At 30.4% G+C, this 26264-nt stretch overlaps 2 protein-coding genes across 2 annotated transcripts in view; one reads left to right on the forward strand and one right to left on the reverse strand.

Annotated features, from left to right (window-relative positions):
* Nucleotides 1–3299: 3299 nt before the first annotated feature.
* The window catches only part of LOC124362591 (FUN14 domain-containing protein 1A-like), a 32858-nt gene continuing 9893 nt past the window's right edge, over nucleotides 3300–26264 (forward strand). Inside the window, exons 1-2 of the mRNA XM_046817236.1 lie at nucleotides 3300–3704; nucleotides 14307–14499. Coding sequence (XP_046673192.1) covers nucleotides 3535–3704; nucleotides 14307–14499 — 363 coding nt within the window. The 5' untranslated portion in view covers nucleotides 3300–3534. The remainder of the gene's footprint in view (nucleotides 3705–14306; nucleotides 14500–26264) is intronic.
* On the reverse strand, nucleotides 13450–19330 carry LOC124362590 (UMP-CMP kinase-like). The gene has a single exon (XM_046817234.1). The coding sequence runs from the start codon at nucleotides 19197–19199 to the stop codon at nucleotides 18564–18566; it is 636 nt and encodes a 211-aa protein (XP_046673190.1). The 5' UTR covers nucleotides 19200–19330; the 3' UTR covers nucleotides 13450–18563.

Below are 26264 nucleotides of genomic sequence, written 5' to 3' on the forward strand. Positions count from 1 at the left end.
TTTGTCTTGACTTTAGCAATAACGTGGTATACTTTTGATCAGAGAGTTTACGGGACACTCTGTATAAATAACTTAGATCAACAAGAGTATTCCAATGAAGAAACAACTAGAACACGGTAGGAGTAAGCCACTATTATGAGCACTTCAAAAAGTCCTACCACACATCTAAACGAAGTGCAGCAAAGAAGTTAGTTGAGAGCAGAGGCGCACCGACGGGGAACGAACGGGACTTGCCCCCCCCCCCAAGGGCATTTTATTTGTTTTATTTTTGTTGAAAAGACTTAAAACTATATTTGACTAATTGCTTCAGGATGGAATAAATACATTTAGTCCCAAACGGAAATCGGCTGATAACTAATAATATGATTCTAATTTGAGTTTAGTATCCTTGGTGTAAATGACGAATATAGGAAGAAATCCCTCCCCCATTACTGATCTATATTTGTTCTAACTGATCCATGTGCATGTTTTTTTCTCCAGTTGGAGGAAAACGTGAATAAGAATATTAACATACACTATTAATTTAAGTATAGTAGAACTTTTACTCATCAAAATATTGTTGTTTCTGTGTTAATTATACAAAAAATTACGTTTGTGTGTATAACTTCACAAAAATAAAAGTGGTTTATTTACCATTAAAACCTTTTAAACGAACTCTTATTAACCGATTAGCATCTACAAGCTGATATACAGGGCAATGTTGAGAAAAATAATGAACTTTAATTTAAACACATCGAGATGATCGTGTTAACTACTCTTACACCTTTTATACAAGAAAATTGTTATATATTCGTTTAAAAACACACATTTTTAATACAGTTTATGGTGAGAATACAGCTTGAAATAATCTCGGTTTGAGACGAACCCTTCTAATATTGGATGGATAATCTGAAGGAAAGTGTTATATTCCATTCACTAATGGTAAGGTAGTTTATAAAATAACTTATGAACAATGAACAAAAGATTTTTCAATTAATTGTTGAATTGTAGCAAATCCGAATGTGAGATCAATTATTACAAGGTTTGATGAAATTTATTATCTGATGCACAGTATCGATTTTGATATCTTTGCCTTATGTAAAACCTGATTCAATCCTGGCACTCTCTCCGACACTACATGGTACCAGGGTACACTGAGCTGAGGAATAACTTCACCACCTTTCATGACCAATCACCTGGTAGGACGGAGGGTTGCGTGGCGTTATATATTAAGAATAGCATACCTTACGAACCTTCATATCCGTATTAAGGATGTTGACCCTGGTATCGAAACAATCTCCATCGTTCTTAGAATTAGGGGCAAAGTTTATGCGTCGTAAATATGCCTCCTACTGTGATGTGCACATTTGTCACAGCCTTATTTCAATCTATCTTCGTTAATTTAGCAATTGATGTGGATTCTCAGATTTTCCTGGGATATATAAATATAGATTTGACATAAAAAAAATTGCAATGAAACAAAACACCTACGTGGACAGTTGAAAAACCAATTATTGCAATCCAATTAATTAATGAACCCACCTGAATCATTGCCAGCTCAGTGACGTTTTAAAACCACTTTTATATGGACAAAAGAGGACCGGTGTCATAACACATCTAGCATTATGAACCATAGAGGGTTGAAGATTACGGGCCAAACATTTATATACTGTGTTATGTATAAGAAAATAAAAAAGAAGCAAAAGATGATCTCCTTAGAGATTTTAAAAATTTCAATGCTGAAATTGTACTTGCTAACATTGCTGAAGTAGAGCAGAAGATTATTATTCATGTTCAAGACATAGATGATGTGGAAAACTTCATAACGAAAATCAATAAATATATGATAAAAAAACTGCAATAGTCTGAAAAAGGTTACTACCATGACAAATGAAATAAACGATAAAAATTTAATATTTAAAAAGAAACTTTTAACTTTAACTCCGCAGTAAATATACGAGAAACTGCTGTGTCAGAATTAGGACTCTCGGCGTAGCACCCACCATGATAAACAGCTTCACCTCCGCAGAGTGAGCCTGGAAGTGGGTACGAGCGAACCTCTTAAGCCATGGCCTAAGAATGTACAACACTCTTCCTGAATTCCTCAGAGACGTTGTCTCTGTTCATACTTTTAAGAACAAATTTATAAATCTATTTATTAGGCAGTCATAAGATCTTTTTAAGTTAAATTGTACTATTAATGTTAATTTTTAAGTATTGTAAGCTTGCACCTAATCATTTCATTTGTTTGTTTTTCTGTACAACGTTTGACATAATTTGTTTTGCAAATCAGTTATATAATGTAATGACAAACGCTCAAAATAAAAGACATTGTTATCTTTATAAGTACCTCTTCTTTTTACAAGGACAGTCCCACCTCGGGAATTAAGCCAAGAACCATTCAATTTCGTTTGTGAGGACTCAGATTTAATCCAACAATCATGTTGGATGAGACTAAGGTAGGAAAACTATTAAGTTTATTCTTACAGTTTTTAAATTTTCCTTACCGCCAATCTATATTAGAAACGATTACAATTGCAAGAAATGCACTCCATCCTGTACCTTAAAGCCTCTCGTTAAACCCGTTTTCGTCAAAATACATTAGGGAATTGACTCATTCTTGTTAACGCCACCGTGAAATTCACTACCCACCAACGTTCTTCGGAATTTCGACTCAACATCTTCGACGCTCGATGGGAGAGCCTTCTTCACAAAGCTTATTTAAATTGAATTCTTTCCCTGCTAATATAGCCGGCAAATTTTTGTAACGCCAACATTTGTTAATAAGCACTACAAATCATGGTACTGTTGGTTGTATTTCAAAATAGCCCACATTATCCTTTTTTAATATTAAAAACATTCTGTTTCAGCATATCCACTGATCTTTATTAAAAATATAAGTGTTTAATACATTTAAGTATTCATCAGATAGTAAAAATTTTAGCACTACTTACTGCCATATTTGCATTATTGCGGTCATTATATATATATATTAACATAATGGCTTGACCATCCAGGGACTTATTAAGACGTACGATGTAATTGACAGCTTAATCCAACAGTCCTTGTACCGTACATTGATCATTTGGAAAATTAAACATTCCTTCAATTAATGTATTTTATTTTAACTATAATTACGAATCCTTTTAAAAGTATGTTTTAAAGTTACACAAATAATTGTTTTAGTCAAATAAAACCAATTGAAACCGCAGTGTTAAACATGATGTGCTAAAAGATTATAGTCAATACTTTTTTAAGTTCTGGATACTCCTTGGATGTCATTTAATAGTCAGCTGTTTCAGCTGCAATAGCAGTATATATTCAGTCTTGTAAGAAATAATATCGTTGTCTGCTATTCAATTCAATATCACTATTGCATTTGCTTGTCAGTAGTAAACGTTACCAAGAACGAATGAGTAATTGTAGTGTCATAGGCTAAATAAAACTACTGGAGGTGTATTAAATAATAGTCAAAGTATTATTTTCAATTTATCACGATATTTATAAGGCTACTTCCATTTTATTGAATATTTAGCAGTATATAATACTCTTAAAATGACATCACCCTTTAACAGAAAGTCTAAAGCATCCAAGGATGAAGATAATTCCGAAATAACAATACAGGACGTTTCTAAAGAAGCACAAAGTCTTATTGACAAGGTTATTGGAGATGTGGGGAAGACTTCAGCCACTCAACAGCTAATTTTGGGCACGGCCTCAGGATGGTAAAACTCTTGAATTTTTAATTAATGATAAGTTTCTTAAGGGTTAGTTCAACTGATGGAAAACTGGAAATATCCTATAAAACCATACAGCAATAATTTCAGTACTTATCAATTTAATTTTATCCTCTTTATTTTACAGATTAAAGAGCTAACTTACAGTGTCACTTTTATAGTTGTTTTAAATTTTTTAGGTTTTAATTCATTTAAATCATTTATCTAATGTAATGTTCAGTTTATATTGTTGCAGTATAATAAGTGGCCACCTGAACATCAGAATCATCTAACCAAATTTGTATTAGAAATACCTAAAATATAAAATACAAAAACATTCTAATCATTCTTATTTATAGTTAATAATTACTAGCTCTTTTTGATGTACTACATTACAATATTAATCAATTAAAACAAATTAAAATCATTCACAATGTGGTATTTGAGCAATGGCTGCATATACCATTGTACTGAACATGTGTTATTAGTGTCACAAGCTATCATACATTTATCCTTCAAATCAGTAAGAAGCAAGTTAAGTTTTTGCACTGCTTTATTTGTTAAATTTTATAATTGCACATAGTTTTTAATCCCTTATTAGATTGTTAATTTTTTAGATGTAAAAACAACTAAACTGTACTAATGTGAAATTGTGTACCATTAGCGCTATTCGTTTTGACATTTTTGTTTTTCATTTTCCATTAGATTAAAAGGGGGGGGTTATTATAAAGGACTCTTACATTCCAACATGTCAACTTAAGCATATTGAGCATCACAAATTCTGATAATAGGGCCTGCTTCCCCTGTACTTAAAACGAGATCCATGATATTCTGCCCAATGCCAGCATCGAATTCATCAGCTGGCTGTGAGGTTCCAAATAGGGTTTTTCTCCTAATCTGAACACTCACAATTAAAAATAATGTTTAGAAGTTTCATTCAGCTGATTACATAGTCTACAACTAGGATTTGTAATGAGTTTTAAGGTGTGCAATTGTTTCTTGAATTGATCATGTCCAGTAAATAAACAAAATGGCCTGTATCAGAAGGTGTTTCTTTAGCTTCATCAGCTAGTTTCTGAACTGGATGTTTAGTGTCTCTAATGAGCATTGTATAGTTTAGATAATCAGATATATTGATGATTTGATTGTCGTAGTGGCAGCTTATTATATTGCAGCCAAATGTTCACTTGTGTTACCTGCTAGGCTGCCAACCAATTTGTTACTACCCAGATACAGATAAGATCCAAATACAGATTAAGTTAATCCTACCTACGCTGAGAGCGTAGGCTACATTAATATGGAAACAAAATATAATACTAAAGTTAACCCTGTCTATTAATTGGACCTTTATCTGAGGTGGTGGGTTCAAGCATTTGATGATTGGAACTCGGAGGCTTGTCCATGTGTGTACGTTTCATCATCACTAAATTTATATGTTCAAAAAGCACTATCTTTGGTTCAGTATACTGTGGAAAGGTTACTGAACAGTCACTATACAGTAGGCCTAACTTAATTTATTGCTGGCAAGTGATTTTTTGTACTTTTCCTGTACAATACATTGCACAGTAGTTATCTACAATTACTGTATAAATTAAATTTCTTTTATATTGAAATATATTACAAACATTGAACATTTTAAATTACATTTGATAATAATATCTGTATTCTCTTCTGTCACATGACTCAAGTATACAAATTCACAAACCAAACAAAATTACATAAAGTACAAAGCAAAATACAGGGTGTTCAGTAAAAGTGTTCCAATACTTAAGAATTTTGTTCTACACATAAAAATGAGCAAAAAAAGTTCATACAAAGGTATTTCATAAAAAAAGTTTTACGACACACCTAAAGGTAGTTTTCCATCTAAGTTATCTGTGTCTATGTATTTTGTATTAAAAAATTATATCTTTTGAACCAGTTAAGATACAGTTATGAAACTTGAGAATTGTATTAACCTGTGGTAGACGTTTTTAAAAATTAAATATTAACAAAATCTTTTTACTCCTTCTAAAATGGTGTATATTTAAAGATTTTTAATGTCAAATAAAGAAAAAAACCAGTATAGTTGTAAAAAATACAAAGGATACCAACTATTTACTCATTTTTATACCAATTCCAACAATACCTTTTTCAAAACAATCTGTCAACGCATAAGCCAGCACGATCACTATATAGGTATGCTTCCAGAAGCCGGGAGCACCTAAGATTTTGTATTTTGATAGGGATCAGCTATTTTAAACAGGTTATACAAATTTTACAAGATACCAACTATTTTGAAATTTTTATGACAATCCCAACACCGAAATACTTTTTCCACCGAAATTGGTCAATGCATAAGCAAGCATCCGGCCACTTTAAAGATACGCTTGCACAAGCCGGGATCACCAAACAACTGTCCCAGTTGAGAGGTATCAGTTGTTTGTTGCTCCTGGCTTTTGCAAGCGTATCTTTAAAGTGGCTCAACTTATCTTGTGATATCTGCAAAAGTGAAATGAAGACTCGTGTCAGAGATGCAAACATGATGGTGTTCAGATGTCTAAAAAGAGGCGAAAACGCTCACACTGTCACGAAAAACGCTTTTGCCAACACGTTCTTTCAAGGTTCTAAGTTTGGCATGAGAAATATAGTTACTCTCATGTACTATTTCTCTATGAACCAGACAAATCATGACTTTTTGATGTTGGAATGCAGTGACAAAAAGTATTTTGTGTCAAGCAAAACTATTTGTGTCTGGCTTTATTTCTGTAGAGAAGTTTGTTTCATTTGGCTAGATAAGTTTGACAGGGAGGAAAAGTTGGGTGGTCCAGGGGTTGTAGTAGAAGTTGATGAATGTAAAATAGGCAAAAGAAAGTACAACCGTGGGAGATTAGTTGAAGGAATTTGGTTGTTAGGATTAATAAAAAGGATTAATAAAAACTGTACCTGAAGGGAAAAGAAGAGGGCATCAATACAGACTCGAGATCTGCCCTGACAACAAGAGAGACACAGAAACTCTAATACCTTAAACATTGAAACATGTCAAACCAGAAACCATAATAGTCACAGACTTGCAGAAGTTTTACTTTCATTTAACTTATCATGGGTTTGTACATTTTACTGTAAACCATTATAAAAACTTCATAGATCCATTGATCGGTGCAAATACCCAAACTATTGAAAGTTCTTGGTGAGCAGTGAAAAGAAGTTTAACAAGTGGAATACTGGCAGACTGTCTAGAGGAATATTTCTGTGAAATGTTGTACCGCAGTGAAAAACGTTTGTCTGGGGAGAATCCTCTCCTTCATTTTATAAAAGCGGTTGCTCACTGCTATCCGGGAAAGTTATAAATACTGTATTGTAGAGTTTATCTATTATGTTTTTATTAAAAGTTGTATTATTCGTGTTGTTAAACAATTATAATTCTTGTTCCTTATGATTATTATATAATTTCGAAGTTTGTAATATACCAAAACATTTTATCCAAACAATCGAATGACGAGTGTAGGCCGCTTATTGAAGCGATTAGAATACCTAAACTATAAAATACAAAACCATCTAATTGTAGTTTTAACCCATGAATTGGCAGTTATTTTTTCCTCAGATGGAAGGCCATTTTTGAGTGTTTTATACTCGTATATTAAACATTTAGTAAAGAATACATTTCTACTGTAAACCTATATGTTTAATACATGATTTTTGTTTTCAGAAAAAATTGTAGAGATAATTATGGTATAAACTGATATAATACATTCCCTCAGTTTAGAGAAACATATTTTCTTTATTTAAGTTCATTATTATTTATGAACAATTTGAGACAGTGGCAGGAATTAACGGACAATTACCATACATTATAGATTGTTGTAACAATAGCGAAACAATGCTTGTGTACTGGCATTTGTCCTCTTCTTGAGGTGTAAAATCTAATAACACAAGTTTAAGCATAACAAAATGTAAATAATTGAATGTATGGTGATCATACTGGTCTAAAATCACCCTATATAAAGTGTAGAGTTACCATTGAATGCTGAAAAGATATTTTTACTGAAGAGCCACTGTTGTGGTAGAGCATGGTCCAAGGATGATGACCTTCCATAAATATCTCCAATTAAGCATAAAAAAACGCTTTTTAACAAATTTTGACATAGCAAAATCAATTATAGAATCAAATTATTTGCCTAATACTATGCCTATATTTGCCAAATGCCATATAAGAAATATTGTCTATTTGTTTTTATATGTAAATCACATAAAAACTCTATAAAAGGAGTAAAAACTAAAATTTATAAAACAAGATACTTTTTACAATATAATTTAATTCACTGCGGAGATTATTGGTAAAAAATAAACTAGCAATTCCATAGATATTTCTCATTGGAGTAAAAGTCTAAAACGAAGCAAATTGTTAACATTGACCATTTGTCAATTAAATTCTCTTGTAAATAGTAAGTGTGGAAATAAAATGTCAACTTCATAACTAGTTTTTTTTTTAGTCAACTTATCAGCTAGCAGATAATATTTAGTATTTTGTTAGTAGTCAAATTATTCTATAGTATATACTTAATTAAAGCAATAAATTTAGCTATACACCAGCATTACCATTTAGGCTATTGGTCATTAATTAAATGTACACGTTATTTAAGGATACAACTAAATCTCAATTATGACTTTTATCTGAAAAGACACACCACTCATTTTTGAAGATCAATCCATTGCTTCGAGCTAGGAGATGGATATACAGCCAAGTGTACTTTTTTGTGGAACTTATCTTTTTCAATAAATCTTTATTTGACAAAAGATATTTGTAGGAATCTTGACAGTAATATAATTTGAAGCTATATTTGTCACATTAAATTCTTTAGATTGATTCTTCTGTTATAGTATTCATTTTTTGTCCATTGATCAGAGAAAAGAAAATAGCTTCTATACATTTTCAAATTACGTAAACTTTCTTTGAGAACTAATTATCAAGACAATATTTTAATTCTTGCTGTACGGTACTCTCTTTTACATTTGTTGCTTTGTGGCCTATTTTTCTCCCCTATCACAGTAATAATTAATTAACATTAAACAATAAATGCTACAAACATTAAACCTTACAACATAAGTTAAATTGCCATAAAACAAATTTTAAAGCCGCATCTTTTACAATATAAATTATAAAACAGATACTCGAACGCTCGTCTTTGTTCTGTTCCTAAATTCGGTTTGGTTCATTTGTGGCACTTCATCCTAAACCACAATTCTTCGTATCTTCAGTGATCAACAACATATTTTAATACAGGTGAAATTATCAAAGTTATTTTAAAAGAAATATTTTTTTATTCAAAATGAAAATTTTTTAAGAGTTAAAATTATAGTATTATAATTTTATTTATTTGCTTAGTATTATTTTCCATTTCTTCTTTATGTAGCTAGTGTATTTATATTAGAAAACATTCCAATCAAATCCTAGCAGGCAATGTTTAAAATGCACGTCATAATGAAAGAATTTTATATATGGTAGGTCTGCTGTTTTGCACATCATACAGATTGTATTTAGCATTTAAATCGTTTTATACTGAGATGTTCACTCAGAATAAAAGTTCATATTTTCTTTTTACTTTGAATCAAGAATTTTCTAGAGGATAACATGTGCCGTGCCATGATAAGGTCTGAGGTGGCAAGCCTTTATATATGTGGACCCTAGAACTCCTAAGTGACATTTTTATAAAAAATGAGTTTATTGCAGAATATGGTAGTTAAAATACTAATCTCTTAAGTGGTAAAGGGATCTACATGTATTTGTTGGTGCTGCTACCTAGCATGAAGCCCCTATACCAACTAGAAAATGAGTTCTTTCCTTGGAGCGCAAGGGGTCTATGTGCCACTTGGATCCCTTTACTTATAACTAGTTTAGTGTAGAGACTTAAACCGCAGCAAACCACGTGTTGTATCAGTCTCCTTTGTTCAGCAGCTTTATACGCTTTTACATGATTCTTTAGTTTAATAGTGAATATATTGTTAAATTTGATAGTTTTTTAAATAATCCTTTATAACAGACCATTAAATATGGATTCTTCAATGCCTAATCCTCCTGTGAAAAGTCTGAAAAGTCCAGACATTGACAACAGGTAAATATCTGACTCTGGTAAGTAACAAAAATTTAATACTAAAAACTTAAGTGAAATTTTATTTTAAAAGCAATTTGATTTCACGTAAGTTAATAGCGATAATAAAGGAGTTAAAATAATAGGCCTGTCAACATAATCAAAGGCCTGTCAAAGTTTAATAATAACCTCTTTTTTTATTACTATGCCTAATCAGGATTGTGTTAATTCAAGTAAAATATGACAGCCACCATAAAATCTAGGAATAGTTCTACACACATTTTCACCTCTGCGCATTAATGTCAATAAAGCAGTCCAAAAAAAAAAAAAAAAAAAAAAAAAAGCTGATTAATATAAAATTTAAATATAATAGTATAAAAATATAAATAAGGTTTTCTTTTTCAAAATATTTATATATTATTTTTAACAATATTATATTACTTAATATTCTATTTATTATACAAAAATATATATTAAATCTCATAAACTTATGCTTGTCAGTTTATACAGGAATGAATTTATGTTTACGAAGAGGTTTATGAAGAAGAGGTTGGAGAAATAGAAGATATTCCTGTCAGTGCCATTCCTCCAGATCCTCAGCCAGGGAAAAAGCGTATAAATATATTAATAATATTCTTATTGAACAAAGGTAAAGCATTTTTTTATTGACATCGAAAAACTGAAATTTGGGAGCTGAGAACAACATTTTTAAACAGAGCTATTGCATTAGAGCCTATCAAAAGAAGGAAAGAAACAGTGTTCAATAAAAGAAGTGTTTCATTTGTATTTAATTTGAGTGGATACAGAGTTTGTTAAGTTTTTTCTTAAAACACTAGATGAGTCCAATAAACAAGTTAAAAACGTTATAGTTAAAAAACAGCAAACAAAACTTGAGTGCCTTTACAAGATCAAAGAGGTAGGAAAGAGCCTCCAAACGAAAGAATTGAAGTAATAAGGGAATATATAAGAAACTTTCCCCGTGATCAAAGTCATTACAGTCGGGAAAAAAACTACAAACATGAGATATCTCAACTCTAATCTAAGCTTATAAAAAATTATGATTTATACACAAAGTTTTGTCGAAAAGTAAAGAACATTGAGCCAGAGAAGGACAGTTTTTACAGAAAAATTTTCCACACTGAATTTAAACTAAGTGTTCACAGGCCCCAGACTGACACTTGTGTAACATGTGACAGACTACAAGTTAAGATTGTACATGGTACAAATGAATTCAGAAAACAACCAGAAACAGAAAAAGAATTACATTTACGGAAAGCAGAAGCAGAAAAAATATAAAAAAATACAGCCAGGAAAATGACCAAGACATGCATATGTTTGATTTTCAAAAAATGATGCCTACCCCAAATGTAAGAAATTCAAAGGCTTACTTACTTACTACATGTGGCAGTTGTGGACTTACAACCTGGCTATTCTTGATCTACAATCCAAAACAGGGAACATGTATATGTGGCATGAGGGGCAAGCTGGTAGGAGTTAGCGGAGATAGCCTCATACATTCTGAAGTACATCGCTACTCTGCCTCCTCATGTGTCATGTTTCACCTAGTTTTAGTGATAATTGTGAGAGCATAATAAAAGCCACTTTATTGCAAAGTTTTGGCTTTACATTGTTAAGAATACTAAAATTGAAACCGTGACACACAATTTTTTTGGTGTCAGGACATTCCTACAATGAATATGACCAAGGTTTTGGCCTTATAAGAAAAAAAACCAAAGAGATGTGTATGTCCAAAAAGAGTGGGTAGACTTGGTTGCAGCTTCAAGCTGAAAGTTTATATTAACAATGATGAAAGATGACAACTTCATCAATATCTAGCAACTAAACCACTTTTTCCCCCTAAAACAGTAAAAGTAATACGAGGAATGCGAGTACTTTATTTTAAAATGTCATCCCCAACAACCCTCTTTCACAAGACAACATCAGGAAGTATAAAGGCTTTCAAAGAGTTATCAATGATAGCACTCAGATCAGGTCGGCTTCCTTCGCAGTTTCCAGGTCTTCATATAAAACCTACACTCAAGAAAAAAACGTATGAAAATATCATGGAAGTTCTCCAATTTTCACCTCAATCCACCATAAATTTTACTTGGAGCTGTCCTATAATACAAGTAGTTGAAGTTTATGTTCAGTCTGAAGCAGACAATGTTTATGATACAGTTATGGTTATATATGTTCCGTACACTGAGAATTCCATGTACACTACTGCAATGTTAAGATAAAATAAGTTTATTAGGTTGATACATTTTTATAACTAAAATAAATTTTTTAAGCTACTGCAGTTGTTTTATTTTTTACTTCCTACTCAGAAGTCAACGGGTCTAAGTGACGACTTCTTCAAAGTCAAGGGGTCTAAGTGAAAACATATGAGAATAAGAAATAGAAAAAGTTGTAAGATATATTAAAAGTTAGATAACTCAACAATATTAAAAAAAAACAGTTTTTTTAATTATATTAAAAAAATAGTAAAATCATGATAATATATTAATTGCCCTATAAAAATATATTTGTTCAAACTTTGACATTGATTTTATCAAAATAAGGAAAATGTCACTTAGATCTCTTGTGTTCTAAGGTACATTGTATGTACGCTGAAGGGATTTTGGAAACTACTGTACAAGAGATACAGAAAAGATTAAATGGATAACATTGTGCGTAACAACAAAACCTACAAATTAATGTGTTTCAAGTTGAGTATTGGTTGTGTTGTTCACTCGCTGCACCCAAAAAACTTTTTTTGGCCAAAATGTTAAAACTCACAGTTCTTTTAAATACAAAAAAAAGACAGACTATTAGTTGCATTTATTTATTTTTTAGCTCCTCTTGTTGATTAATGGAGCAATGTCCTAAAGTTTGTGTTGTTTTTTACACCCTGTACATAAACAAACACAAACACACACACACACACACAGTTTTTCATAGATCCCAAAAATATTGTTTAAAAATGTATCTTCCATCTAAAAATAGAAAAAGATCACATTTTGGTTGAGTATTCTTTAACTACATAGTATAATCTACTACATGTTTAATTATTCAAACTGTCTGGCATAAGGAGATCCTAAATATGTGTGACCACACATTCAATCCACTACAGTTCCAAGAAAAATACAAGTAAATTGTGAGTGCAAGCACTTCTGGTCCTGATGCTTATTTCCTGAGTCTAAAGGAGATCAGGTTCTTCGACTCATTGCTGAGAGAAAACTGCACACAATTTGGCAGTGTTTGCTGTACAGCATAGCAGTGCTTCCAGATTGGACCATGAGTATTTTTCAATAAATTAGTTTAAACTTGTCATACTAAAAATGTACTGGTTTTCTGTAACAAAACTGAATTGCTTGTGATACAATAAAATATACCATATTAATTTCAATTCTATAGTATCGATCAAATTTTCGTTTCAATCAAATTTTTAAGCACCAAGGAGACTACAATAATTATAGGTTCTTTTGAATGTTTAAACCTGATATGAATTTTTGGATTATTAGTGACTGACCTATACCTATTACTTAATCAGTTTTCATGAGTTTTTGTCTTGAATATCGCCCTACAATACTATGTGTTAATACCATTACCTATGGAACAAAGGTACTGTGCTTCATGAACACTTAAATGTTTGGTAAGTGTTCCCATTAGTGTGAGTATGATGTAACTCCAGAAAATAAGAAAAGTTTTATTTTCAACATAAACTTTATTTTTCATGTACACATACATGCAATATAACAATTATTAAAACTAAATTTCTCAATTTTGATGAAGTAGACTTTGTTACGTTTTAAACAAAATCACAATATAAGTATTCTAATTTACTTAAATGACCTATCACGATATTTTATACTATGGATGTATACAACTATAATAAACTTAAAAACCTTTATATTTTATGTTAATTACATGTTTTGAAATAACACAGTTTATAACGGATTCATATCTTAACAATTTGTTCAATACAAACTATTGTAAAAAAGTATGAATTAATTTTAATAAATAAAAAATTAAATGTGTTAAAATAGTTAAACACCAGTATTTTATATAATGTACAACAATAAATGCATGAACCTAATAATAACCACTATTATAAAATCACAATATTCATTATAAATTTATAATATATAAGTATACTACATAAGCTACAATACAACATTAGAAGTATACATAATTAGATGCACAATTTAAAACAATAAATATAGTAAATATTAATTTGATTTTAAAGGTGCTAGCCCTATTTGTCTTGGCAAGATATTAACACTTTGGCTACAAAGCAGCTCAATGTAATACAATAATCATCAAACACCACTACTGTAAGCTTCGGTATCGAACACGTTCTGCTAATCTAGATACAGTTAAAACACTACCACTACTTTAATTATTATTGTAAAACATGAACCCTGATAAGGTTTTAAATACAACACCTATATTGTAAAATAATATAACATGAATGGATAAAAACTCTAAACAAAATACAAAGCTTGTGAATTTTTTGTTCCATTATTTATTACGTTTTGAGTTAATTGTATTATTATTGCAGGCTTACTGGATATTTGATGATGAAAGTTGGGAAAGTAGCAGCAGTGGCAGTTGGCGGAGGGATCATACTTTTGCAGATAGCCAACCACAAAGGTTATGTCAAAGTCAACTGGGACAGAATTTATAAGAATGTTGAAGAGCAAGTTGATAAAATTGAAGCAACGTCCTCAAAGAAACCTAAAATTCTCGATAAGGTCAGTCAAATTTTCAATTTAAACTTTGTTTGTATATATAAACTTAAGTTAGATTTAAAGCATGTTATAATTGTAATTTTTGCATGTAAACTAACAAACGTGTGATACGTGTAAATATATCTAATTTTTACATATTGATCTGATACCTTAATTTTATATTTATTTATTTAAAAGCCTGAGCCTTGGGTGGAAAATTAGTGAGCAGAGCAATGGAGGAAATTGTTATAATTCCCAACAAATATTTGTAAATTTCTTTCCTAATGAGAAACAAAGATGATGCATTTCTACATGAATTTTTATGTACAACAATTTTGACAAATTTATATCATATTAAATTCAAATAACAATTTTTACAGAATAAAGGAAAAAGTTTATTGTTTGGCTCTGTATTAGTTGTTTAACAATATGTTTGAAATATTGTGACACAGTCTTTGACATAAGATATTTTATGCACAAAAAACACACAAAAACTAGTCATAAAATAAAATTGTATATTAAAAAATATCAATAAAGTATATATTCTTTATAAAACATCAATATATTAAACAGTTTCAAACCATTGAAACCATAACAATTGGTGAATAAATAAATTTAGAGTTTTTATGTTCATTATTAAATACAATAAAATAAATATAAGATATAAAAAGAATATGCCTCAAGAAAACTGTACAGAACGCAAACAAAACCTGTCCTAATGATTAATGCTGCCCTTTTGCACTGATAGTAGAGGGGGATGGAATTTTAATTCTCAACTGACAAAATGATAAAGCATATAGATAACCCATAAAAAAGTAAAGTGGACAATTGCCTGTACACCGAATCTGAGATATTAAATACAGACTGTTTTCTTATGTTTCGTAGCAAGTATTATGTTTTTCTTAGTGTAATTAAATCGGTCATTTGAAAATTTCAAAATTAATGTTTACTAAATTGAGTTAATGTAATGGACAACTTGTCATCACAGCCCTTGGCCTGTTGATGAGTGTGCCAAAGTGTAAACAAGTGCACACAGCATTTACCATTTGGTACAATGTTGGCCAGTACTGAAATTAAATATTATCAATGACATATGATATACCTAGAGAATTTTTTAAAAGAAATTTTCAGCCATCCCTTTAGTCTCAAATAGGTAAAAATCTTAGTTGTGTATACATTATGTCACCTAGTAACAGTGATCTATTTTGAGTGTTTTGATCCAATCGTTTCTTAATTTCCAAATACGCATTTGGTTACAACCATCATAATAAATAGGATATGCCATTTGACAAAGGATTAATGCATGACTTCCTAGCTTAAAAAATATAAAACAAGAATGAACTGTTTGCTACTAAAAAAGTGAAATAATTTATTCTTATGGACTTATTGTATACTACAAAAATGTTCGCAATATCACAATAAAAGCCAAAGTGTAATCCAATATACTTAGTCTAATGTACTTAGTATATGATATAATTGGGACTAAATATGTGTGACCAAACATTAAATTCCCTTTTTGAATCTAGAGCTCTAAGAAAAATAAAATGAAATTTGTAGACCATTACAATACATTTTTACATTACAAATATGAGAAAGTAAAGAAATGGAATGCATAACTTAGGTTCTTAACCATGCATTTAATGCATACATTTAGTGGCCGGTAAACAGTAGGATCTCTAACCAAGAGGTCACAAATTTGATTGTAGAGGAGTTAGTCTATATACAATTTTGCTCAATGTTTTTGGATTGATTCCCCTTGAAAACATTAATGACATTAATAAAAAAAGTCTACCAATAATTTAAGTACCTCCAAAAATTATATTTTTTTTAAATAGGCTACCACTATTGTCCACTGCTAACAGAATTTGAATATAGTTTACACAAATAAATAGTAGAATATTCCTCATACTAAGTTAAAGTAATAAATGATCAAATTATATAGAAAATAAATAAATAAATAAATTCTTTGTCAACGATTTGGAGGGATAACTTGATTACAAACATTTGGGTGTAGTTTTACATGCTTAAAATTACAGTATACAACACGTGAAAAAGGGAGCAGGTACCAGTTTCTGAAAAATTGTGTTTCTTTTATAATACATATTATAACAAACAATAATAACAATAAGTGTTTGCCATCTTAACACTTATTAATGTCAAATGGCCATAATTTTGTTGTCCCTACAAGTTCTTTTAAATTTTAACCAGTTATAATATATTTAGCAACAATTCTTAAAAGAATTAATTGCCTTCATGTAATATGTTTAAAATAGAACTGATATTAATTATTTATAAAACACAGTAATTGATCATTAAATATTTGATTTCACTTTGATTTGGTCTTTTTATTGTTCAGTAGGTTTTCTTTACTTTCTAATAACAGTTGATATATTCTCTCTTTAACATTATCACTGTGTACTATGTTTTCAATCAGTTAAGTAAATGCAAGTGTATCACTTTTAATATTTTTGAATGGGTGTGAATGCTTGAAATTTTTAATGTTGATTAACAGTAAAGAGTATACATTTATTTTCCTGTTTCAGATTAATTACCTAATAATTAGTAACTATATACAATTAGCAAGATGTTAACTAACAAATCATCTCTTCAACAACTTATATTAACATATCTGTAAATTTGAGTCCTCCATATTTATCTGCATAAAGCATGGCTGCACAATAATAGACAGCCACCAACACAATTGAATTATCGATATTCATGACCATCTATCTAAAAATACTGAAAACAAAATGTCAGATCAAATTACATAATAGGTATATGTATATAGCTGAACAATATAGTTCTGCTGGTTTTAAATCTTATAAATTATTTTATTAACAAAAAATATAAAAAACTATCTACATATTTATAAAGTATTAAAAACAAAACAATAACATTTACTTATCTTTTACTATTTTGAAGGGTAAACAATGTCTGACTCCTTGTGAAACAGACAAGTACATCATCATTCTACTTGTTGCCATTAGAATGGCAAAACGTCAAACTGAATTACGTTTTAGGCTTTTAAAAACTGTATTATAGTGGAGCTATACTTTTTTATATTTAAAAGAAATGAATATGTTTCAGATTATATAAAATAACTTAAACTTTATTTAAACTATATTTGAACAGTGTAGTACTTACGATTACATTGTTCTTGCTGGTGTCACTAGACTACTCACTACATAAATTAAATAAAAACAGCTGGAAATGATTAATTATAAATATCTATAGGTCAAATGTTTTATTCAATATTATCGATATCTATAATCAATAATCTTGATTCAATTGCGTTGGTGGCTGCTTATTATACCGCAGCCTAAATCACTTTCAATAGCTGATTTTACTATTTATTTAGTTTTGCTGTTTTGGTTTTGTGATTTATCCAATTTAATATTACTTACTTTTATGGACCTAAAAGATATTAGACAGTGAAACAAAAATTTAGCCTAGACGTAGTTAAAGATGTAACAAACTTATAGACGTAATTTATTATATATTATTATAATGTTAAACATTTCTTTATACACTGGTGGCTCCTTTTTGAAGTAGGTAATAAAAAATAAATAATAATACCTAAATAAGTGTTAATAAAAATATTAATTGACAGTCTACTTTGTAATAATAGACAGATTAAGTGTGAATGACTTCACATGTAATGTATAACTTACTTTTGCTAAGATACGAACGTTTTGTGAAAATCACAGGGTGGAATTTAAATTGATCAACAACAATACAATAATATTACATAAAAGATAATACAAAAATTTAGTGACCAATTGTCTCCAACCTCACCTGCAACATTTGTGTAGTATATAAATTATACAAACAGACCCTTCATAGCCTCATAGGATCCATGTAATGCAATAGTACCAAACATAAATTTTGCACTTTTAACAAATTTGGACATTATCTTGAAACACGTAAACTTAAGTTTAAAAATTGAATTACTATATTATTCCTACATAATTAATTATTTACCTGTGAATTATTCTGTGGACAGGCTAGGTAGTACATTCAATAAGCATCTAATATCTAGACCTATATAGGCCTAGGTTATAATAAATTCTACAATTTAGCTTTTATGTTCAAGGAATATTTTGAAATATAGCTTTTACATCTTCAAATACTTCATTTGGTTCTTGGTCTGCATCAATTCGATGTACCAAATTTCTTTCCTTGAAGTGCTCAATGATCGGCATGGAATCATTCACAAACGTTTGCAACCTTTTCTTGAGGCTTTCTTCATTGTCATCGGATCTGCCACTTCCCTGTGCCCCTCGTTTTAAGCACCTCTGGACACAAATATCTTGAGAACAATCAAAAAACAATACAAATAGAAGTTCTACTTTTTCAGCCATAACCTTATTCCATCCCTCTAGGTTGTTTTCATTTCTGGGAAAACCATCAATCAAAAACTTTTCTTTTCCTGAGTTTTGCATTGCTATCTCAATTAACTTACAGGTAATTTCCACAGGAACAATGATACCATTTCTGATATGCTCATCTATCAGTTCGCCATATTTAGTGCCAGGTTTACTTCTTTCTTCACGTAATAAATCACCGGCAGATATGTGCATAAAACCAAACTCTTTGACAATATTAGCACATTGAGTACCTTTACCAGCACCAGGTCCCCCCAAAACAAAGACTACTTTAGGCTTAAAAACGTCACCCATCTTAAAAATCTGTTTACAAAATTGAAGAACAAAATTCTGTCTCATAAAAAATTTGCATGAGGACAATATTAAAGATTGATAATACGTCGGTAAGCAATTTAAAACTTACTTCCTGTGTGTGATTGATGGAGTGAGTAGACGCTTTACAGAAAACAGGCGACAATTAACGTCAGCCGCCAGCCGGTCGATATAACAGCTGTTTGCAGGTTTGCAGACAGTCTGATGAGCAAAAACGTTAAAGCCAGTTCACAGGAGACTAAACGCATTTTTATTGAACAAGTGTCTATCGATCAGCTGTATTCGTTACAAACTGAACACTTCTAATAACAAGTATACACTTATTCTTTCCTCATTTATATGACCTGTTAATAAATAAATATATTAATTTATTAGTCTATAACTAATAATAGTTTTATTATATTATTATTTACAACTATAAAGTCCTACAGTTTACTCGTTGGTAGATCAGTCGTAAAATACTCGTCTTTGAATTAGCCTTGTAGTATTGGAAAAAATAAGGTAATTGAATATGGTGTAACAACCTTTTGGAGTAGTAATTCTCTTTGGACATAATTAAAAATTTCTTAAGGTTATCAAAATACAACTTAAATCTATAATATACGATTTTTAATTTTTGTTATAAAACTCATATTTGCCAATTAAAAAAATAACTATGTTTAACGGTTTGTAACCACTAAACCATTTAAGTTTCTTAACATAAATAAATATGTACATCTTTATTTATTTAAAATATTTTGTTGATTCTAAGAGAACGAATAAAATAACATCAACTACTGTAATTTCTTACCTGATATATCGTTCAGTTACAAATAACGATAAAGTTGCAGTCGCGGTTCGCGATTACTGCTGGCCTATCGGTTATAGCGATTTCTTACCTGCTACATGACTGAACCGTAAATATTTGATAAATTTGAAGGTTTTTGAGGTTTTAATAATATGAAAATGTAGGGAACAGGGCTTAAGTAATTAGAGGGTGTTTTGATTTAACTCAAATTTTCTAACCTGTTTATTATTCTAACCAATCAGCAATGATTGATATGAGCTCGTGAAGAGCTTAATGTTAGATCAAAATTCTATTGTAATTAGAAGAGAAAGTCTTTAAATTATAATATAAAATTGATAAATTGTTATAATTCGTAGTGTTCTTCTATTTCTATATACACTTGGAGTGGCATACGAACATATCTTAATCTTCCATATCTTAAGGAAGGACAATGGCTGCTTATATACGTAGGTGATGGAGCTTACCCTATTTAGAACATTCTTATTCGGTGTACTTCTGATGACTGTGTAATTTTAAAATAAATAGGTGTATATATAAAATGTTGTAAAAAGATGTTTATGTACACCTTCATGTCATTGTATCTTAGTAGGTTTTATTATTGCTAACCTAAATGTATATACTAGAAAATATTGGCAACTTAACATTTACAAGCCTTTGGACTCCAGTAGTCATGATTTTCTTGGGTATGCTCCTGGTTTAACATAGAACTTTAAAAGCCAATTCTAAAACAATTAGTAGATAGTCTGTTTCCATAAAAAAAAACAAAAAAGTTAAATAAATAATAAATAGGGTGGCTATATTTATATACCTAAGATTGGTTTGGTACACAGTAAGTGCTTTAAGTATATGCAAATCTATTTACGCCAATCTTTCACTTTGAAAAGCCCATGTGAATAACAGCAGGTAGCATAAAGAGTAGGGGAAATATGTGACATCAGTTTACTGGTTCCACTAGAGGATAAAACGTGATAGAATTCACTGGTTAGCTTATTTTTCTTTTAAGGGGCTGTCTATTGCCAAGCACTAAAGCTTTGATATCCTTCAACTTTGTGTCTGGTGTACTACTGTTGTATTATATTGTACCCTCCTTTATAAGCGTATTTAAGGAATTTTATAATACTACTCAGGTCAGTGAACCTAATACCAGAAACCACTGAGCCAACCAAGCCAGAATTGTCACTCATGACATATAATATGTGTTTTGAAAGTGATATAAGAAATAAATTAACATGTTTTATATTTCTTAGTAGTTTAGACTCGTACTAACATAATGTGTGTAGCATAATTGATGCACTGAAATCTAATTCACATTATTTTATAAATAATTCCCTTAAAAATATGTATTGAAAATGAATTTTAGTTATAGTGTAAGAGAATCAAAATAAGATTTGTTATAAGGCATAATAAAGAAATACATTATTTTTTGCACAATACTGAAAAAGATTGTGTGTGAACATTGCTACCTTATGGAGGTATTATTCTTTATTTTTGTTATAATAATTTATGATCACCATTGTGTTTATTGAGAAAAAGAATAGTAGATTCTTTATATTAGTGAATCTATAGTTAAATACTCTAAGAGTTTGTGACCTTGTTATGAAGTGATTATACTAGACATAAATATTTTGAGACATTACATTACTGATATACCTACACATATGAAATTTTGTGGGTAAGTTAGATATATACTTCAGTTTATTTTAAAATTATTTTTAATAAAATATTTTATTCTATTACTGAGTTATAAATTTTTTTGTTTTTTTTTACGTAGCTTACTTATTAACATAATTGTAACGCTCAAATTAAAGTTTTACACATAAATTTGGTATCATTCTGTTTGTTAGACCTAGGGCTATGGCATGAACTAAGGATATTGGTCTAATGTTAAAATTAATAATAAAAAAAATATAAATTACAAAATAAACAAAATTTATAAAAAAAAAACATTTATTTACCTGAATAAATTGAGTTATATTAATTCATTTCTGATAATCCTAGTTCATGCTATAGCTAATGATGTTATAAACATCCCCTGAAAATTTGGTAAGGATATCTTGAATACTTTTTGAAAAATCATGTAAATAGTAGGCAAAAAAGTAACTTTCGGAAAACCACCGTTAAAGTTAAACTATTAAAAATGATATTTTAACATACATTAAAAAGACCCTGCTGCATATGTTATACCTTCTACTTCTTAAAATCTCCTTTGCTGGTCTAGTCTCAATCTCCTTCTGGCTCTTCTGGCTTCCAAACTTTGATTTTCAACTTTCTTTAGCAATGCGCGCACACGGATCTCATCAAAATTTCTCAACAATTCTTCACAGAAAGTCCCCGGAGTCATGGATAAATGAGTAAGAACCTTTAACCTACCTAAATACCCTTCATTATAAATCAAAGATGCTTCATGTGCTGCAATATTTAAAACTGTTCTTCCAGCAAAACCTTTTTTAGGGCAGATGTTCCAAAGCACATTGTTGTATGACTCGTTAGCGTTTTGGGTCTTTCCTTTTAAACATCTTCTTAAAAGTTTAGGCTTTGTCAGATCTACGAATATTGGTTTAATGAAATCCATTACAGGGTATGGTATTGTATTTTTATGTTTAAAAGTTGTCATTGAGTCATTAGATATAGCCTGCTGGTACTTACACCAAGATTCTGGGCCAGTCGCTCAAAAATGGTGAAGTGGTTTCTCATCCGAACTGGCCTTGTGGTTCCATACTGCCCAAGCAGCCTTTCTCATTGATACCAAGTCATTGGGATTGGCTCTAATAGCATTACCAAAGTACACACCTAGTTGGTCAATCACAGAGTCTGTCAATCTATTTTCGATTACTTGACACTGAAAACGTGAATGTTGACACTAATCTTCACTCAAGTAATGTAAACAAACAATACATTAAACCAAAGCCATAGGCCTGTAAAAGAGAAATAAGAAAACAAATCACAGATTGTAAAGCAAAACACTACCTACTATCAATGTATACTGAATGAAAACGAAATCTAAAAACAAGAGGAGTGTACAAGATTTGGATTTTGTACAAAAAGCTTCATGTATTGATTTTGTTTTTTTTGTCATAATTCAGCTAAAAATCAAGATATCATCATAATTCTTTTACTGTATTGATCAGAACAAACTAGTAAACAATTATAATGAAAAAAATAAATAATGAAATTTTTGACATTTAACGGTGTACTACCCCCCGGTGACAACGATTCATTTGGATAACATTGTATTATAGTCATAATCAGTGGTGCATTCACAAAAATCTTCTCTGGGGGATGTCAGGAATACCGGGGAGTTGGGGTGTAGAAAATCCCCAGATCAGCAGGGGCCTCTTCCCTTAAAATTTAAAAAATATTATGTCCTAAAATTGTTATTTTATAGTACTTATGAGCTAATAAAATGAGGGCAAAGATTAGGTCAGAGTGTATGAAGTTTACAGTAACACCGCGCCCCCACCAATCAGCAGGAAGCTTAACAGGGATAATTACAATCTTCTTTAACAAATACAGTTTATGTGAAGTGTATTTTACTAAAACTAAATTTAATCATAACATTAAAAACTGTTGAACGAAATAATTTAAGTTTAAATCACAAATCAAGACGAGAGGTAAATCTGGATATTTACTCTTGGATGAAAAAGTACAAATTCTAGTTCGAAAGTTGAACACAAACTAACTAAAAGAGCTCACATATAACGGGAGTTACATTAAAATATAGCCACTTTATTTCTGCGTTTTTAAATATAAAACGGTTTACTAACAATAACTTCCAGTGTTTATGTCGATAACATTGAAAAATGCCGGTTTTTGGCGTTTTTCAACCAAGAGGCAACTCATAAATTCATAACTTGTGATCCGATTAAGACCAAATGTTTATTCAAGATATAAACCATTATACTGTTATTGAGTATGTTTATTTTTAAATTTTAGAATAGTATGAAAGTAAATTTATTAAATACCGCTTAAAAAATAAACCCATCTTAACTTTTATTCTTGACCGGGTGGTCTACAAAATTCTGTTTGGTTACGTCATGGAGTTCTTAGTTATTTTCTTGAGCAAGTAATTTTTTAAACCACCATTTAAAACGTTATGTTTTAAAACAGATTAAATTGAGCAGGTTTTGTTAAATAACCTTAACCGGCAACTGCTTGTTTTAACGTGCGATCACCACAGTACCCAGGGCTGGGGTGGTCTTAGCGACAATGAATGACAACAAACTAACAAAGTACAGAACTGCTCAGTGACTACTGTGACAACTGATCATGTTGGAACTACTGTAACTGATACTTTGTACCGGATACTCATCTGTCCAAAAACCGAAAGTACCCGATACAGATTATTATTACAGATACTTTACACACTTGCCACCACTTCTGGGACGAAGTACTTGGACTCGTTCAGCAGTAACACATGCACCTGTACCATTTTAGGAGCACTCTGTTACATATGATCCTAAATCAAACGTACATTTTGTACTTGGTTACTGAAAGTAACGAGTACTGGTACATTATTGATACCTGTACTTTATAAATAGTTATAAAGTTCGAATTTATATATTTGATTATGACTGATTTTAAAGTTCCAACACAAATATTATTTTTAGTCAAAAAATAGACTGTTAGATGATCAGTTGTGAAGTAAAATGCTCTTGACAGAGGTGGACAGGACCCTTTCATACGCCACTGGTCATAATTCAGTAGTACAAGACGTATAAGTTATCTAGTGCTGTGTAAAGCAGATGGCCAAAACTTGCAATTTAGAAACTGAACCTTAATTTATTATAGGGTACTGTTATAAAATTGGTATACTGCTTGATTATTGAGCAAATAGAAAAGTGCATGAAAAACAGTGTTCCTTATTTTTGACTCCGTCTACAAACTCCAGGTTTATCTGTATATATCATAAAAATGCCAGCATTAACAGTTTTTATTTTTTTAGAAAGATAAATAAATATTTAAATGAGAATATCATTATCACACTCAGTTTGGATTATATATTAAATTGTTAGTTATTTGTATTCTAAGAAATAGTCCGGATTTGTTTGTTTTTCTAAAACTGAGTTGGTTGTTGCAGGTGAGCTCATTTTTCAAAAGCAATACTTACTTCTCAGCTAGCTTCTCTGGCGGGTTGCTCATAGGTCTGGCTTGTTCATGAACTGTTGGCTCCTTCCTTTGATTGCCTGTGGGAATATACAATACAAGTAGTTTTTCTCACCCATGGATCTATCACAAACCTCTACTTCTGCATTTTTTTTATCACATTAGACTTACTAGTATAGTTTAAATTAAAAAGTTTAAGTATTATTTTGTGATTGGTTTTTTATTATTCTTTATAGTGCTTGTGAATAAATTTGAATAAAATGTGTTAATAGGCGTACCCTTCCTTTCTTGTGTCTTTCCTTTGATAAAAATTGTCAAAACATGATTCTAGATTCAAGGTTCAAGATCTTTATTGGCCATTAAATAACATTTTCAGTTACAATAGGCTTCGTCATGAAAAACATTTGACATAAAAACTAATTTACTTACTACTAAGTTAGTTACATTAACTAGATGTATTTTGTAACAAATTAAACATGTCACACTTCATGTACTCGTTAACAGAGTAAAAAGCTTTTGTCTTAAGCCAAGTTGAAATCCTTAATTTAAACTTATTAATTGGTAGTTCTTTTATAGCTACTAGTAGTTTGTTGAATAATCTAGTTTGTTGGGAATTGTAACTATTATAGGTCTGAGTTAATCTTACTCGAGGTGCTACAAGATTATATCGAAATCTAATGTTGTAATCATGTACTAACTCACTATAGATAAAGGTGTTGATATTTTCTCTAAAAAACATTAAATTGTGATATATGTAAATACAAGCTAGAGTCATTATTTTAAAATTACAAAAAGACTGTCTGCAGGACTCTTGATTAAAAAGATCCGCCATTAACCTGATTGCCTTTTATTGCCATAAGAAAACTTTTTTGGAGGCACCAGATGGGTAACAGATAACTCTAGAAATTTTTTTACAGATACCTTCCACGTGTGGCCTCCAGCTAAGTTTACTGTTTAATGTAGGGCTTAACACGTTTAATGTAGTTATCATCTAAATCTAAATTATTATTGCATGTAAAAATTATGTTTTGAGTCTTATTTTCGTTTATAATAAAGTTGTTGGCTGAATTTTTAGCTTGTTGAAGAGCATTTATTAACTGTACATTAATTTGCCACACATTCACATTAGAACAAAGAAGGGTTGTACTTGTATTGTCTGCATAAAGTACAGACATGGATGAAAGATTAACATGAAAATCATT

This window comes from Homalodisca vitripennis, chromosome 5 (genome assembly GCF_021130785.1).
Source record: "Homalodisca vitripennis isolate AUS2020 chromosome 5, UT_GWSS_2.1, whole genome shotgun sequence".
In the NCBI taxonomy this organism is placed as follows: domain Eukaryota; kingdom Metazoa; phylum Arthropoda; class Insecta; order Hemiptera; family Cicadellidae; genus Homalodisca; species Homalodisca vitripennis.